The 14,694-nt window shown below is 32.3% G+C and overlaps 1 protein-coding gene across 3 annotated transcripts in view; it reads right to left on the bottom strand.

Annotated features, from left to right (window-relative positions):
- Positions 1–14,694, bottom strand: part of MTX2 (metaxin 2) — a 56,304-nt gene that overhangs the window by 8,837 nt on the left and 32,773 nt on the right. For 2 of the 3 annotated variants that reach the window (XM_079131242.1, XM_079131243.1), the window contains exons 4-5: positions 4,474–4,546; positions 4–80 (exon numbers count right to left, since the gene is read on the bottom strand). The exons of the other annotated variant lie outside the window; for it this stretch is intronic. In XM_079131242.1, coding sequence (XP_078987368.1) covers positions 4–80; positions 4,474–4,546 — 150 coding nt within the window. The remainder of the gene's footprint in view (positions 1–3; positions 81–4,473; positions 4,547–14,694) is intronic. 3 annotated transcript variants of the gene reach the window in all.

The raw sequence follows: 14,694 nt of genomic DNA, 5'->3' as shown, positions 1-14,694 counted from the left end.
TACCTTGGCTTTAACAAATTGAACTATTGGACCAAGTTCTGAGACTACTTGATTTCCCACATGAATAAAAGGTACTTTACCTGTTGAGGGAAAAAAAAAAAAATGTGTGAATCACTCTCAGTAAATTAGTTTGTGCTAATAAAAGAAACAATAAAAAACTGAGGCATGTTTTATGAATGCAAAGATTTTACAGTTATATATAATTTTTAAATATTATAGTCAGATATGTATTAAACTCTACAAACGTTTATAGACTGATTACTAATCAATTTTAAAACAAAAGAAAAAAGAACAAGTAGATTCATTTCTAGAGTTCTCACCTGGATATAATAACAGATCACAATATTCTCTTTTCAGTAACCCTAACAAATCACTATAAAACAGCAAATACTAATCATCCAAACTAAGCCAGGACATGATTCATGAACTGACAAAGTTCAAAGAAATTTAACTGGGCTTTCTCTATGGAGTACTGTACAATGAATCAATCTATATTGTGAACTACATCTAAGAAGCCTTCTTTTTACGTTTTCGAATTTTAAATCTCTGATATCCACGAAGGTCAACATTTTGAGTACATAATGATGCATTACTAAATGTCTCTCACTTAAAATATCAGGAATTAAAAGAATTAACAATCTATGAAGGTATGATAATTTTTGAGTTATAACACAAAATATGTTCCCAAGATAAGGGCAAAAGGAATAATATGCTTCTAAAAACGGACTACTTTAAATAAAGGCCACATTTTAAATATAATAGTTCATTTTAATAAATACTAATATTTGATGATATTGTCCGAAAAGAGAACAAAATTAATCTCCAAATAGTAGGGACTACTCCAAACACTAAAGGATGAAACCTGCTGTCAAATCTAGTTCAAATAGAGTTCACACTAACAGCAGGCTCCTTCCTGCTCCCTTTCAATGGACTCACTTCTTGGCTCAGTCAGCCTGGGGGTAATGGATGAGGTGCACAGCACCAACAAAAGCGTCATCTGCATCCACAGGATAACATGCATTACAAAGGAAAGGCAGGCCTTTTCGAATATAACAACCCAATAGATGTATTTAGAAGACATTTCCCTGTTAACAACTGTGCATTCCTTCCTTCCAGAGAACATTTCCCTGTTACCAAGTGTACATTCCTTCCTTCTATTGCTTTATAAATCTTGTTAAAAAAAAAAAAAAATTCTTATCAGGGCAAGCATTAACCCATAGTTTTTTAACTTGACTAAAATCTTTGTAACTATTGTATTATTTCAACGAGTACAGGTCATCTGAGATTTAAGAAACAAAACAAAACTAATGCCTAGACTAAAGGGTGTTTGGGGGTATGACATTTTGAGAGGAAAATATATTTCTCCTTTTTAATAACTAGTTTCAGGTTCTTGGAAAAATAATATTTTATTTCTTTTCTTAAAAATTTGCTGAGCATTGTAGATTCTGAAGCAGGGAAGCAGTTTGGATACTAAACTGAGTACTCTTGTATCTAATCATAAAGAGATAGATAAAAATCAAGGCAACAGATTAGAAGTGAACAATGTTTTCTGTCACTTGACCTAAAATGGAACCAACGTTAAATGGTTATTATTGCAGGTTATCAGGCAAAAAGCACAGTGATAGTTATTCTCTGGCACCAAAGGTCATAAAAGAAAACTGAAGGTTGTTTTTCATTTTAGATAGAATAGTCACTTTTAGAACTTTTATTTCTGCAAGAAAGCAAGAACGTATTGCCAATCAAGTTTGTAGATTCAGAGAATGTTAGAAAACGGAAAGGACATCGGATGTCATCTAATCTGACAACTCATATTACAGAGAAAGATACTGAGGCTCAAGGAAGAGAAGTCAAATTTTCCAAGGAATTGTTTAGTAGGTGACAGTCACGGATTAAAGATTTAACTCTTAAGACAGTCTTCTATTTTTGTTTTGTGCTTTAAAAATCTATCACAACTCAATAAGAAAATAATATTTTTTAAATGGGAAAAAGATTTGAATAGAAGAAGAAGATATGTAAATGTCAAAGAAACATGAAAAGAAACTCAATATCATCAGTCACTCAGGAAGGCAAACTAAAACCACAATGGGAAACTACTACACACATATATCAGAATGGCTAAAAAATTTTTCTATATTTTTTAATTAGTGCCTTATAGTTGTACATAATAGTGGGATTTGTTGTTACATATTTGTACATGCATACAATATAATTTGGTCAGTCATCATTCTTCAGCGTTTCCCCTTTCTCTTCCCTTCTCCTATCCCCTGGTCATTTCCATAGATCCATTTACTCTACTGATCTTGCTTTGATTTTCCCACCTTTCTTTTCCTTCTTCCTCTCTAGCTTCCACATATGAGAAAAACACACAACTCTTGACTTTCTGAGTTTGGTTTACTTCATTTAACAGAATATTCTCAAGTTCCATCTGTTTTCCTGAAAATGACATAATTTCATTTTTCTTTATGGCTGAATTAAACTCCATTTTCTTGATCCATTCATCCACTGATGGACAACTACCATGGTTCCATAGTTTGGCTATTGTGAATTTTAATTTCTGTATATGGTGCAATGTATAAATTGAAGTTCTTTTTTACTATTCTTTGACTATGGATAACCAATTGGTCCAACACCATGGACTTCCTTTCTCCATGGACTTCCTTTGCAACTTTGAAAAAAATAAACTGACCTATGCACTGAAAAATAAATAAATATATATGTATATAATATATATACATATATATTTATCTCAAAGGTCAAATAAGTAAATAAAAATTTTAAGCATTGCCCTTATCACCTCACCTCATATGAGGAAGGGGAATACTAATAAGAAATATGATTAAATGTAAATATCTTAGTAGAAAGTGCCATTTTCAAATACCTACAGGAGACTCCACCTATGAGTAAAAAAAAAAAAAATATATATATATATATATAAATATATATATATATAAAAATGTATTGCATCTCTCCCTGTTGTCTTTCATGGAGTATAAAAAGAAGACAAACATCTACCTAAATGATATTAAATATAGTAACAGGTGGATAAACCATGACTTATTATTTTTCCAAAGATTTTAATTTTGGTATTAGATTACTTATCTTTTTTTGTGTATAGTCTTTCAGTATGACTACAGAGAGGAAAAGATGGAAAGAATATTGTGTATTCACCAGAATTCAGTAAAGTTTATAAAAACTTTGCCCTAAATTACCTCAATTCATTTTTTATCTATAAAATCAGCCCAAAAATGAGTCAATGAATGGCCTCTATGAATCTAAAATATATTTACATTTAGAAGTCTAAAAAATTCTTTTGGAAATGTTTTCTAAATGTATATTCATAAGTCTAATAAATGCATAAGTATTCATACAGAATTTTCAGTGTGTTTATGATGGGTATCTTTATATCTTTTGACAATTACCACTTCCCATAAGAACTTAAGGTGGAAAAAAAAAAAATAAAGCTTAACAAGTCATTCCTAAGTTACCATATCACAATGAAAAGATTGGTAAGTATCTTCCTAAAAAAGCAATATAGTTATATTCAACAATTTATTCATAAAGGAGTGATCCTACATGCTACTACTGCTCCAGCAAAACCATAATTAAAATAATCCATGTCAATTACATCTACCATTTTTTATCAGTTTTGTGATATTTTTATAGTGAAAATAATTTGAATATCTACTTAAAATGGTACTTGAATCAACTAAAATATGAAATACAGAAACAAAATACTGATCATAAAACATAAAGTGACATTTTATTTAATAAATAATATCTTAAAATCTGTTAAAATAAAACATTATAATCTTCCTTCCTCTTTCTCTGTTTCCCTCCCTCCCTTCTTCCCTCCTTCCCTCTTTCCCTTCTTCCCTCTCTCCCTCTCCTCTTTCCTTCCCCACCTCCTCCTTTCTGGCTACCATGTGAATAGCTCTGCTCCATCACATTCTTCCCACCATCATATAACTTTACAAAATCAATCTTCTGGGTTATCTACTACAACAAATAAATAAGTAAATAAATAGTAAGAAACTAAAAAATGTCAACAATGATTTTAACCAAGATCTAGTAACAAGTTAATTATTCCATGATCTCTCTTCTTCTCCCTAGTATTATGGGACAAGATAATTTAGACAAGTGTGTTCAATAATGCATAGATTAATTAATATTAGAATCTGTTTTCTGAAGAGGAAATACCTGTATAAGTAAAACTAGGAAAATCTGAGATTATGTATTTTCTTAATATTTACTTATTTAAAATAATTTTCATAACATATCAGCAACCATCTCTGACCAGAGTTGAAATCTACAGATTGATTCCAAGATTGTTAAGATTACAATTATTACTTTATAAAACAATGGGAAAATTCTTCAAAAGTAAACAATAACAAAATCAAGCATTTTTAACATTCAGACACAAGCTACAATTTTATCAATCCGGAATGTAAACAGAGAAGAAAAGAACATTCTTACCAGATGGAGACATATATTCTGCATTTGCCCTACAAACCACTTTGACAGGCAGATTACACATTTGCAAAAATGCCTATAAATAAGAAGAAATACAATAAACCTAGTGAAAGCATAAGTATATTTGAACAGAACTTTTTTATTTCTTTCATAAACTTAATAGTCCATACAGCAGTAGCTTCCTAGAAAAGAATAAATTGATTTAAAATTAAGGATTTGTTTTCTAAACAAAAATAAAACATCATTTCATTACTAAAAAGTCAATACGACTTAGACATTAACAAATGTATGAAACAGCTGGGTGTAGTGGTGCACACCTGTTATCACAGGAGGCTGTGGAGGCTGAGGCCAGCCTCAGCCATTAAGTGAAACCCTCAGCAATTTAGTGAGACCCTGTCTTAAAAAAAAACAAGTAAAAAAAAACTGGGATGTGGCTTAGTGATAAAGCACCTGTGGATTCAATACCCAGAACCATAATAAATAAAGTCTAACTTAAAATATATATACTCAAAGAAGCATATAAATTATCCTACTTGTTTTACTATATTAGTTTAGGTAAGTAAGCAATCCTATATGTTGTTTTACTTTAATAGATGACTGAAGTCCAAATTTTATAAGGTACTGACTGCTTAATTCCACTACTCTCTGCAGGATCACCATCTCGCTCATCTGCTACTTCAACATTCTCTCCAGTAATACTCAAAATCCTAACTAGGTAGTTCTGTGATCACTAATTCACATTTTAAAGGTTTAAACTGTTGGTTTATAAGAACAAAAATTTTACAAGCAACTTAAATGTCTTAATAATAAGGGTACAAGTAAATCATTATAGGAATTCCAAACCACAGAATATTATACAATCAATTTAAAAGCTCATGCTTTTGAAGACTATTTTGTGATGAAGAACAAATGTTGGGCTGGGGTTGTGGCTCAGTGGTAGAGCACTTGCCTAGCATGTGTGAGGCACTGGGTTCGATTCTCCATCACCACATAAAAATAAATGAATAAAGGCCTATCCATGTCTAAAAAAACATACACAAAAAAGAACGAATGTATACATTACAATATTATGTAAAAAATTACAAAGTTGCATTACTACAGAATACTAATTCACTTTTACCTGTTAAGACATCAGTGAACTCTACCAAGTCTTCTATTTCTTATGATAAAGTTTACTCTCCTTGTTTCTCTTCTGTGACTTTTTGGATTCTTTTTCTCTACACACAAAATTTACCTATGTTCTCTCTATAAAACTGTTTAATTATTCAACTGGGACATCATGCATTATGATGGTTCTATTTCCACACACAAGTTAGAAAACAAACCTTTTATCTTCTTTGAAACTGAGGAAACTATTATAAATATTAGTCAAATGTAATTTGAGATAAATTAATAAATTAAGGCTATTACTTATCATACATTAAGATTATGAACAGAACAGCTTACTCCCACCCAATAGAGATTTCTCATAAAGTTACAATAATTCCTTAGTTCTGGATCAAAAATCAGTCTTAAGACACATAAAGTAGTTAAGAGTACTGAATAGGGCTGGGGAGATAGCTCAGCTGGTAGAATGCTCGCCTCACAAGCACGAGGCCCTGAGTTCAATCCCCAGTACTGCAAAAAAAAAAAAAAAAAGAGTACTGAATAGTGATTACTACTTTGTACAAAGAATTCCATTTACCCAAAATTACGTCAGTTCCCTTCTTCGAATACATCTTCCCAAAATTCAAGTCCTCTAAAGAATGCTTTCCTATAAAAATAAATCCCAAGTCTGAACCCTCACTACTTAAGTCTCTGATTGCTACATTGCTCTATAACTTATATACACACATCAGATCTCCCCAGGTGTGTGACAATTTTTAGAAAGTTAGGTAGTAGGTTTTACCATTTTTGTATTTCTGTCACCCTCCCTACAGACTCCATTTTCCCACAGCTAGCCTAAGATAGTACAGTACTTATGAAGCATTCAACACTGCTGATGGGCCAACCAAGTTCCCAAAAGTTTACTGTACAGAGTCTGTCAGCCAACCTCCCCTTTACCCCCACAGATGTTCTCCCCTTTCCCTATAGTGAATGAACTTGGAATTATATCTGCACACAGATGGTGCCTGATATTAAAAACCTGTATTCCCAGTCTACCTTATAACGGAATGTCTCAATTGGTCAGTGGAACTTGAAGTTCTACATAACTACTGGGAAGTTTCTTTAAAAGAAGAGGATATGTCTTCATTTTTCCTCCTGGCTGACTGGAATGTGAAAAGGATGATTATAAGTATTATAGGTATAGCCAAACTAAACCATGAAATAGAAGCTGAATGCTGGGGATGATAAAGCAACATAAGTAAAGGAGTCTAGGTTTTGATAATCATAGTCACTAAACCTGGATTACCTCCTTTTATAAAAGAAAGACATCAGCTTCTTTTTACACTGCTACTATTCTGGGTTTCTGTCACTCACTGCCAACCCTAATCCTAACTTATTCACCTATAATTACTGTTCCTAGGTTTAAATACCACCTCACCTGACTAAAAGTTGATTCTTCTACCTCTAAGTGTAAACAGTCTTCTTAATACTATTACCTGTGATCCCAATTTACAGTAATAGTTTATTGTTAACCCCCAAATATTAGGCTAGGATAGCAGTTCTCAAACTTCATCAAAATCATGCGGAAGGCTTACTAGGAAGGGAAGAATTAAAATAAATACAGACAGTTCATTTTAAAAGTTGGATCAGTAGGAAGAAGGGAGTAGAAAAATTGATTCCCTTCTATTACTTATGTATCTATACTGGTGATTAAAAGTAGAGTTCTTCACAGAGAGGGGACAAAAAGGTAGAGGTGGACTCAGTGATGGAGCACTTGCCTACCTAGCATGTGCCAGGCCTGGGTTCAATTCCCAGCACTGCAAGAGGAGGACACACACACACACACACACACACACACACACACACACACCATCAGAGATAAGCTGAAATTATAAGAAACAAGATCCACAAGGAGGTCAACAGGGATAGAGTAAGAACACAGCTGGAGTGATGAGTTTTTTTCAGGAAACAGGACATTTTTTCCCACTGCAATGCAAGGATGTTGAGGATCAATGATGTTGACTATAATTTGATAGGAGAGGAAAAGAAAATGAGTGCTTGTTCACATTCAGTGGAATGGGAAGAGGATTCAGTTGAGAATAAGAGGCTAAGAGAGTTTAAGGTCTTTTGGAGAGCAAAGGAGTATGAAAGAACTGTTTACCTTCTCAAAGGTCTGAATAACATTTAATGCTAGTTGACAATTATAAAACTATATAAAATATTAAATATGTTACATTGCTAGACTACAGGCATAATGATAACTATACTAATCAATAATCTATAAAGTTGTATTTCACTAGAAAAAAGATTAAACAATAAAACCACTCCTATATTTCATAATCAGTCCGATGATTTTTTACTCCTTTATGAACTATAACTGACTTAATTTTGACTAATTTAACAACACTTCACTTACCAAAGACCTCAAGAGATGGCATAATTCTCGCTAGCCTTAATTTTACAGTATTTACTACAATTACTCTTCATCAAGAAATTTTCCACATTGATCTGTAGATTACAAATAAGTCTGATGGTACAAATAGCATTTTTATCTAAACATAAAAAATCCAAAACCATGACTGTTTTCAATAATGTAAAAACTTCAAAACAAAGCAAGCTTTAAACAGTATTTCTCCTTTCTCTCCTAGGATGGAAAAAAGTTTGAGAAGTTCCAAAACAGTACTTTCACCTTTCATTGTTTTCTTTATTTTTAAATATTCTTCACTGTTATTTTCAATCTTATCAGTGCAAAAAAATACCCTCCAAATAATAGGCCCAAAACACATTTTTATTTTTGGTTTTCAAGTAACAATCTGCATATTTTTATTCTTATGTAAATCCAAAGAAAAATGTAGCTCTAATTATAGTAAACTTAGGATAATTCACTTAACTCATTCTCCAGTTGGATACATTATTCCAAACCAACTCAAATGAATGGCAACATAATTAGAAAGAAAACAGCACATCCTATCAGAAAAATGTTTTATAACTATGCTGTTCAATATGGTAACCACCAATTACATGTTGCTATTTAGGTTAAATTTAAATTTATTAAAGTTGAATAAAATTTTAAACTCAGTTTCCCAAACTAGCCATATTTCAAGAACTCAACAGGCACCTGTGGCTAGTGGCTACTACACTAGCACACATACAAAACCCTTCCTTCATCACAGTGTGATGTGGTGATGTTTTCTGGATGTCTATAGGACAGCATGAGTCTGTAACAATAGCAATCAACACATAAAAGAGGTCCTGTATGAGAGACTGACACCACCTGGAAGTGATTAAGCTAAATATTATTTTAAAAACAATCTTCACAATAATACAGTGCATAAAAATAAGCAATTAATCAACTTTTGATGCTAGTGACACACTAAATGTCACAATATTTCTAACTTCAGAGGGAATTAATATAGGTTACTCATCTATTGAATAACTGGTAAAATGATCAAGCAAATTAACATGTAAAAACTAAGAACTACAACCTCAAAAAATCAAAGGACGAATGATCTCATTGATAAGTGGATGATGACACATAGTGGGGGGTGGGGGGGCAAGAATGGAGGAAGGAGGGACTGTATAGAGGGAAAAGAGGGGTGGGAGGGGTGGGGGGAAGAAAAAATAACAGAATGAATCAAACACCATTACCCTATGTAAATGTACGATTACACAAATGGTATGCCTCCACTTCATGTACAGAGAAAAAACATATGTCCCATTTGTTTACAATAAAAATAAATTTTTAAAAAACTAAGAACTAAAAAATTAATTAAAACTACAGTCAATAAATATATTTATTTTTTAAATATAAATATACTAAGTATCTAAGCATAAGATGTGGTAGGGAATGCTTTAAACACACATACACACACAAATAGACACACATGAATGTACATAGAACCTGACTTTTAAGACCCTGAAATATAATAAGCTTGAGGTAGTTTCAACACTTTTAATAAATTAATTGAATTCTTAATGTCAAAAAATTCACTAAAGGGATAGGGTGTCAGGATATTTTTTACTTAAAAAAAATAACTAAAGAAAAAAGTAATACCAAATCATCAATAACTGGTTAAATATTAAGGAATGAAGTTACAACTTACCTTGGCAATCTTTAAAAAAACTACTGAAATGACAGTGAAGAAACAGAAATGGTATAAACCCAGAAAGATACAAAGAATGGCAGAAAAAAAAACAAAGAGAGATTAGAGATGTCAACCCATTTTTGTAAGATGGAAAGCAGATTTAGTGGGGCAAAGGAAACTGAAACCTAAGAGCTTGCAGAGGAGAAAAATCAACACACTGACATCACAGAAATAAAGTTACACACTTGGAGGCCACAACCAGCACAGAAGGCAGAGGAAAGGCATGGAACTACAAACACAAGAACTGGAGGAAGATCTGTTTAAGTGTCAGATGATCAGCACTCCCCTAATCTATGCAGGAGACAGAGGTTTATTCTTTGGAGAAACTGAATCAGAGACTCCTAATTCAGGAATCCAAACACAGAATAAGGAACTGGGTAAAGTGTCACACAGAAAAGACAAAGGTTAAGCCTAAGCGTACATATTAACTGAAGAGATTCTAGTTACCACTCTCCCTTTTCAGTTCCCAAACACAGGGTATCTCTCTGGAGGGGCAGGGAGACACTAAACACTTAAATACTGACAGTTTTAGTGTGGGTAAGGGTGGGAGTAGACAACAAAAATGGCAGCTCAATGTTTAATCAGTCTCAGTGACACCACATGCCCAAATACTCCTTATCGCCCCATCAACTTTTTAGTGCCTCACTCTTAAGTTGGCAGAGATCAATACATACTTGAGAAAAGACTCAAAATTAAATAAAGAACCAAAAATGTAGAAGAAAGAACTGGGGGACTGCAAATTGGTGCAACCACTCTGGAAAGCAGTATGGAGATTCCTTAGAAAACTTGGAATGGAACCACAATTTGGTCCTGTAATTTCACTCTTCAGCTTATAACCAAAGACTTAAAATCAGCATACTACAGTGATGCAGCCACACTGATGTTTATAGCAGCTCAATTCACAATAGCTACTAGGTGCACTTCAACAGATGGATAAAGAAAGTGGAATATTACTCAGCTATAAAAAAGAATGAAATTATGGTATCTGCTGGTAAATGGATGGAACTGGAGACTATAGTGCTAAGTGAAATAAGCCGGTCCCCAAAATCTAAAGCTCAACTGTTCTCTCTGATATGTGGATGCTAACCTATAAGAACAAAGGGTAGGGAGGGGAAGTATAGAAGTTCATTGGATTAGACAAAAGGGAATGAAGGGAAGGGAGAGCGGGTGGGAATAGGAAAGACAGTAGAATGAACTGGACATAGCTTTTCTATGTGCACATATGAATACATGACCAGTATATCTCCACACCATATTCAACCACAAGAATGGGATAAAAATTGTAATGGGTTGCACCCCAAGTAGGTATATGTCAAAATACACCCTACTGTCATGTATATCTAAAAAAACAAATAAAAAAAGAAAAGAAAAAGGAACTGGGAGGAAACAAAATTCAGAGAGCACAATACAAATTCAAAGAAAAATTATAATGGATAATATTAATTAAAGATTAGTATATGCCAGATATTTGCATAAGAGCTTTACCTATGAGAGAGATCTATACAATAAGTATCCCTATTTTAAGGTAAGAAAACAGAGGTACAGAGAGGTAAAAGATATCTCATAAAAGCAGTAGAATCTTCTGAAAATTTACTAAGAAGTAATATAATAAGGAAGTATTATTAGCAAGTCTTTAACATCAACTATAGTCTAATCTTGAGGCCATCAAAATAAGCATGCAAGTCTTCTAATTAATAGACATAAACAGAATAACATTAATGACCAAATCAAACAAAACAAAATATCACAAATATTACACACATCAAATTTCAAGTCTTTTATTCCCAAATACAATAGTAATATTCTAGAAAGAAATCTGAGGGAAATCAAATTAAAAATCAGAAAACAATAAATGATGGTTTCTGACATGAGGAACATAAACCTTAAAACATCAAAATATTCTTTGTTTTAGTTGCAGAAAGTTTAAGGGAGATGGGGGCAATATTCAGTGCAGAAAATGGTGAGAAGGGCTTGACATAGAAACAGAGAGCCAAGAGTAGGTCTGCCTTGGCTACCACCTTTGCCCAGGGAATGCTCTCGCTGGGATTGCTGTCCTTAACCATCACTTAGAGTAACTTTACTTTTTGTTGCCAAATCCTCAGTCATACCACTCATGACTGGACAACCATGAGCAATTCCTACTCTTTAACTCCCACTGGTTAAGTACTCTAGATGAATCTAATGGATCTTAAGAGAGAACAGACAAAAAGCAAGTTGCCTAACTCTAAGACTAGACTGTACAAACACTTGGAAAAATGGGAATCCTCACTGGCAGGTTTGGGAGTCAATATAGACAGTAAGAAATTAATAGACCAGAAGCCTCCGAGTAAAAGCCTTCTGAGGGAAATCTTGATGACTGTCAGCTTGAGAAAGTTGTTTACCTCATAAACTTTCTCATTTTTAGAATGAAAACAATTGTTAGAAGATTGAGGTGCTATAAGTAAAACACCTTATACACCATCAGGCACAGCATAGTTCAATAAGTACAAGGTATTATTATTAATATTAATAGTAATAGCATTAGTAATAATAAATACTCATTTGCACACCTGCAAAGGGAGAAAAACAAACCTTGGTAACTTTAAAAGATAGCTGACTTTGCTTGTTTAATGCCTACTTACAAGAAAGGGGTAAAATTTTAGTATATGCTATAATTTAATTGTATTTATTTTTATAAAAACAAAGTAGCAAAATTGTGCACTAAAATAAAAATATCTGGGCTGGGGTTGTAGCTCAGTGGTAGAGAGCTTGCCTAGCATGTGTGAGGCACTGGGTTCGATCCTCAGCACCACATAAAAGTAAATAAAATAAAGGTATTGTGTTCATCTACAACTAAAAAATAAAAAAAAAATAAAATAAAAATATCTAAATAGATACAGAAAGAATAAATAAAAGAACCAAGAGCATTTTTAAAAATAATATAACCACTAAGCATGTTTTCAGTATATGATTTTACAGTAAGAAATATTTTCTCACAAAGCAAAAACAAGGGAATAAAGGAAAGGAATCAATACATAAATTCTTTATAATTTTTCAAAGTCATACACACTGATAAAACTGATAAACTGATAAGCCCTATTAATAAATACAGACTATCTTATTCACAACCCTGTCTTTCAGCATAGGTTCTTGATAAACAATTGCTTAATGAACAAGTCATAAATACTCAATTACAAATACAAATCTAAGTTCATATGCTACAATAATAAAAATGAGCATGTTATAGATTCAAAACTCACTGTTTTAAAATAAACATAATTCCTAATAAATTAAGAGATGTTTTAAAAAATCAAACTTGTAAATATCAATGAGCAAACACTGCTTTAGAAAACTGTACAGGAATTCAACTTAAAGAAAAAAATAATTACTTATGCAATAATCAGAAACCATAATTCAAAAAGCAAGAAAAGCTTCTGTTACCAAAATCATGAAATGCTATTGGAGAGCACATACCGAGACAGATAACATCACAGAATGGAACTTGCCTTGGTACAACTCTCACCTGAAAACTACTCCTGGAACATGACTCAGTTTTAGATACACTGACATCTGACAGCTACAGAAAAAAAAAAAAATCAAATTCTTTCTGAAAGCAACAAAAAAGACAATCAGAACAGGAAAAGATATAAGCTTTTCCTGTAAGAATTACATATAAATAAAACTTGGGGATAAAAATTAAGCAAAAGATTTATGAAATAATCAAAGGTGCAGAAAGAATAATGCTTACAACCCAAGACTCTAATACAATTACCAGGAGTAGGGTTGGTGCTCAAAAAACAACTGGAGATTAAAGGAAAAAATCTTTTTTCCTAAGCTCTATAATTAGTTTTTAAAGTTGTTATTTATAGACTAAAATAATATTACCAACTAAGAAAAACAGCAGCAAAAAAATTTAATTCTTATGATAAGCTAAATAATACATGACAGGGACACAAAATTTAGTCATTTCATTTGTGTTAACTAACAGAAACCCAATATTAAATCATTTATGAATAAGCAACACCAACTATCTTCTTTCTTTTTCTTTTCTTTTCGATGCTGGGGATGGAACCCAGGGCCTTAGCCTGCTAAGCAAGTGCTCTAATGAGCTAAACACCCAGAACTTTCTTTCCTCTTCTTTATTTCAAAAACAAATCAACAATTGTCTTACAAGTTAAATACATAACAATTCTCTCTCTTATAGCACATAAGCAATAAAACCAGCACAATGTCCCAATAAAAGTATTAAAGTAATTCAACATTTTTAAAAATCGTCCTTAATAAAATTTTAAAAGACTGGATGCTTTACTAATACTATGGAATTCAAGGGGTTATAAATATAGCTTCTAAATTGATGTTAATAAATTAATAAACTAATAATTAATTAATAATTAATATAAAGTTATCAGAATTCTAGATAGGATACAATCCATTTGCAGTCAACCAGGTAAAGCTATACTTAAACTCAGGTTTTCTTCTTTTTGGACAAAGCTTCTATTTATTTCATAATTTAATCAGAAACATTTTATGTAAAAATTCACTAAGGACAATTGTCAAGCATGCAATGCCATTCTCAGGGTAAAAAATGAAAATGATTCTGAATTTTAAATCATATCCTGTTTCACCAGGACACAAAAGAAAATCTGTGACAACTGAAGAATTATTTTCCAGCTTACTGAAGAAGCATGTTTTAAAATTAAAAACCATGAACAAATCTATCTGCAAAATAATTCATTTTTATATCAAACAGCTGCAGGCCCTATAATTGAAATAATGTATCTAAGGTTACAAATGAAAAGTGTTAGGTATCATTCTTGAAGTGACAGATTAAGTTCCTAATCCAGTTACAGTAATAGCCATATTTGTAGTTTAACATAAATTAAGACCTTAATTATATTTGTGACTATTTTAAACAAAATAACAAATTCCTTTGTACCTGTGAATGTAATTTATAGCAAAGCCAGGTTCATTTTCCAAACCAATCTATTTCACACTGCAGAAGTACTCTGGTATA

This window comes from Sciurus vulgaris, assembly GCF_902686455.1.
Source record: "Sciurus vulgaris genome assembly, chromosome: 3".
NCBI lineage: Eukaryota > Metazoa > Chordata > Mammalia > Rodentia > Sciuridae > Sciurus > Sciurus vulgaris.
This window is presented reverse-complemented; position numbering and strand designations above follow the sequence as displayed.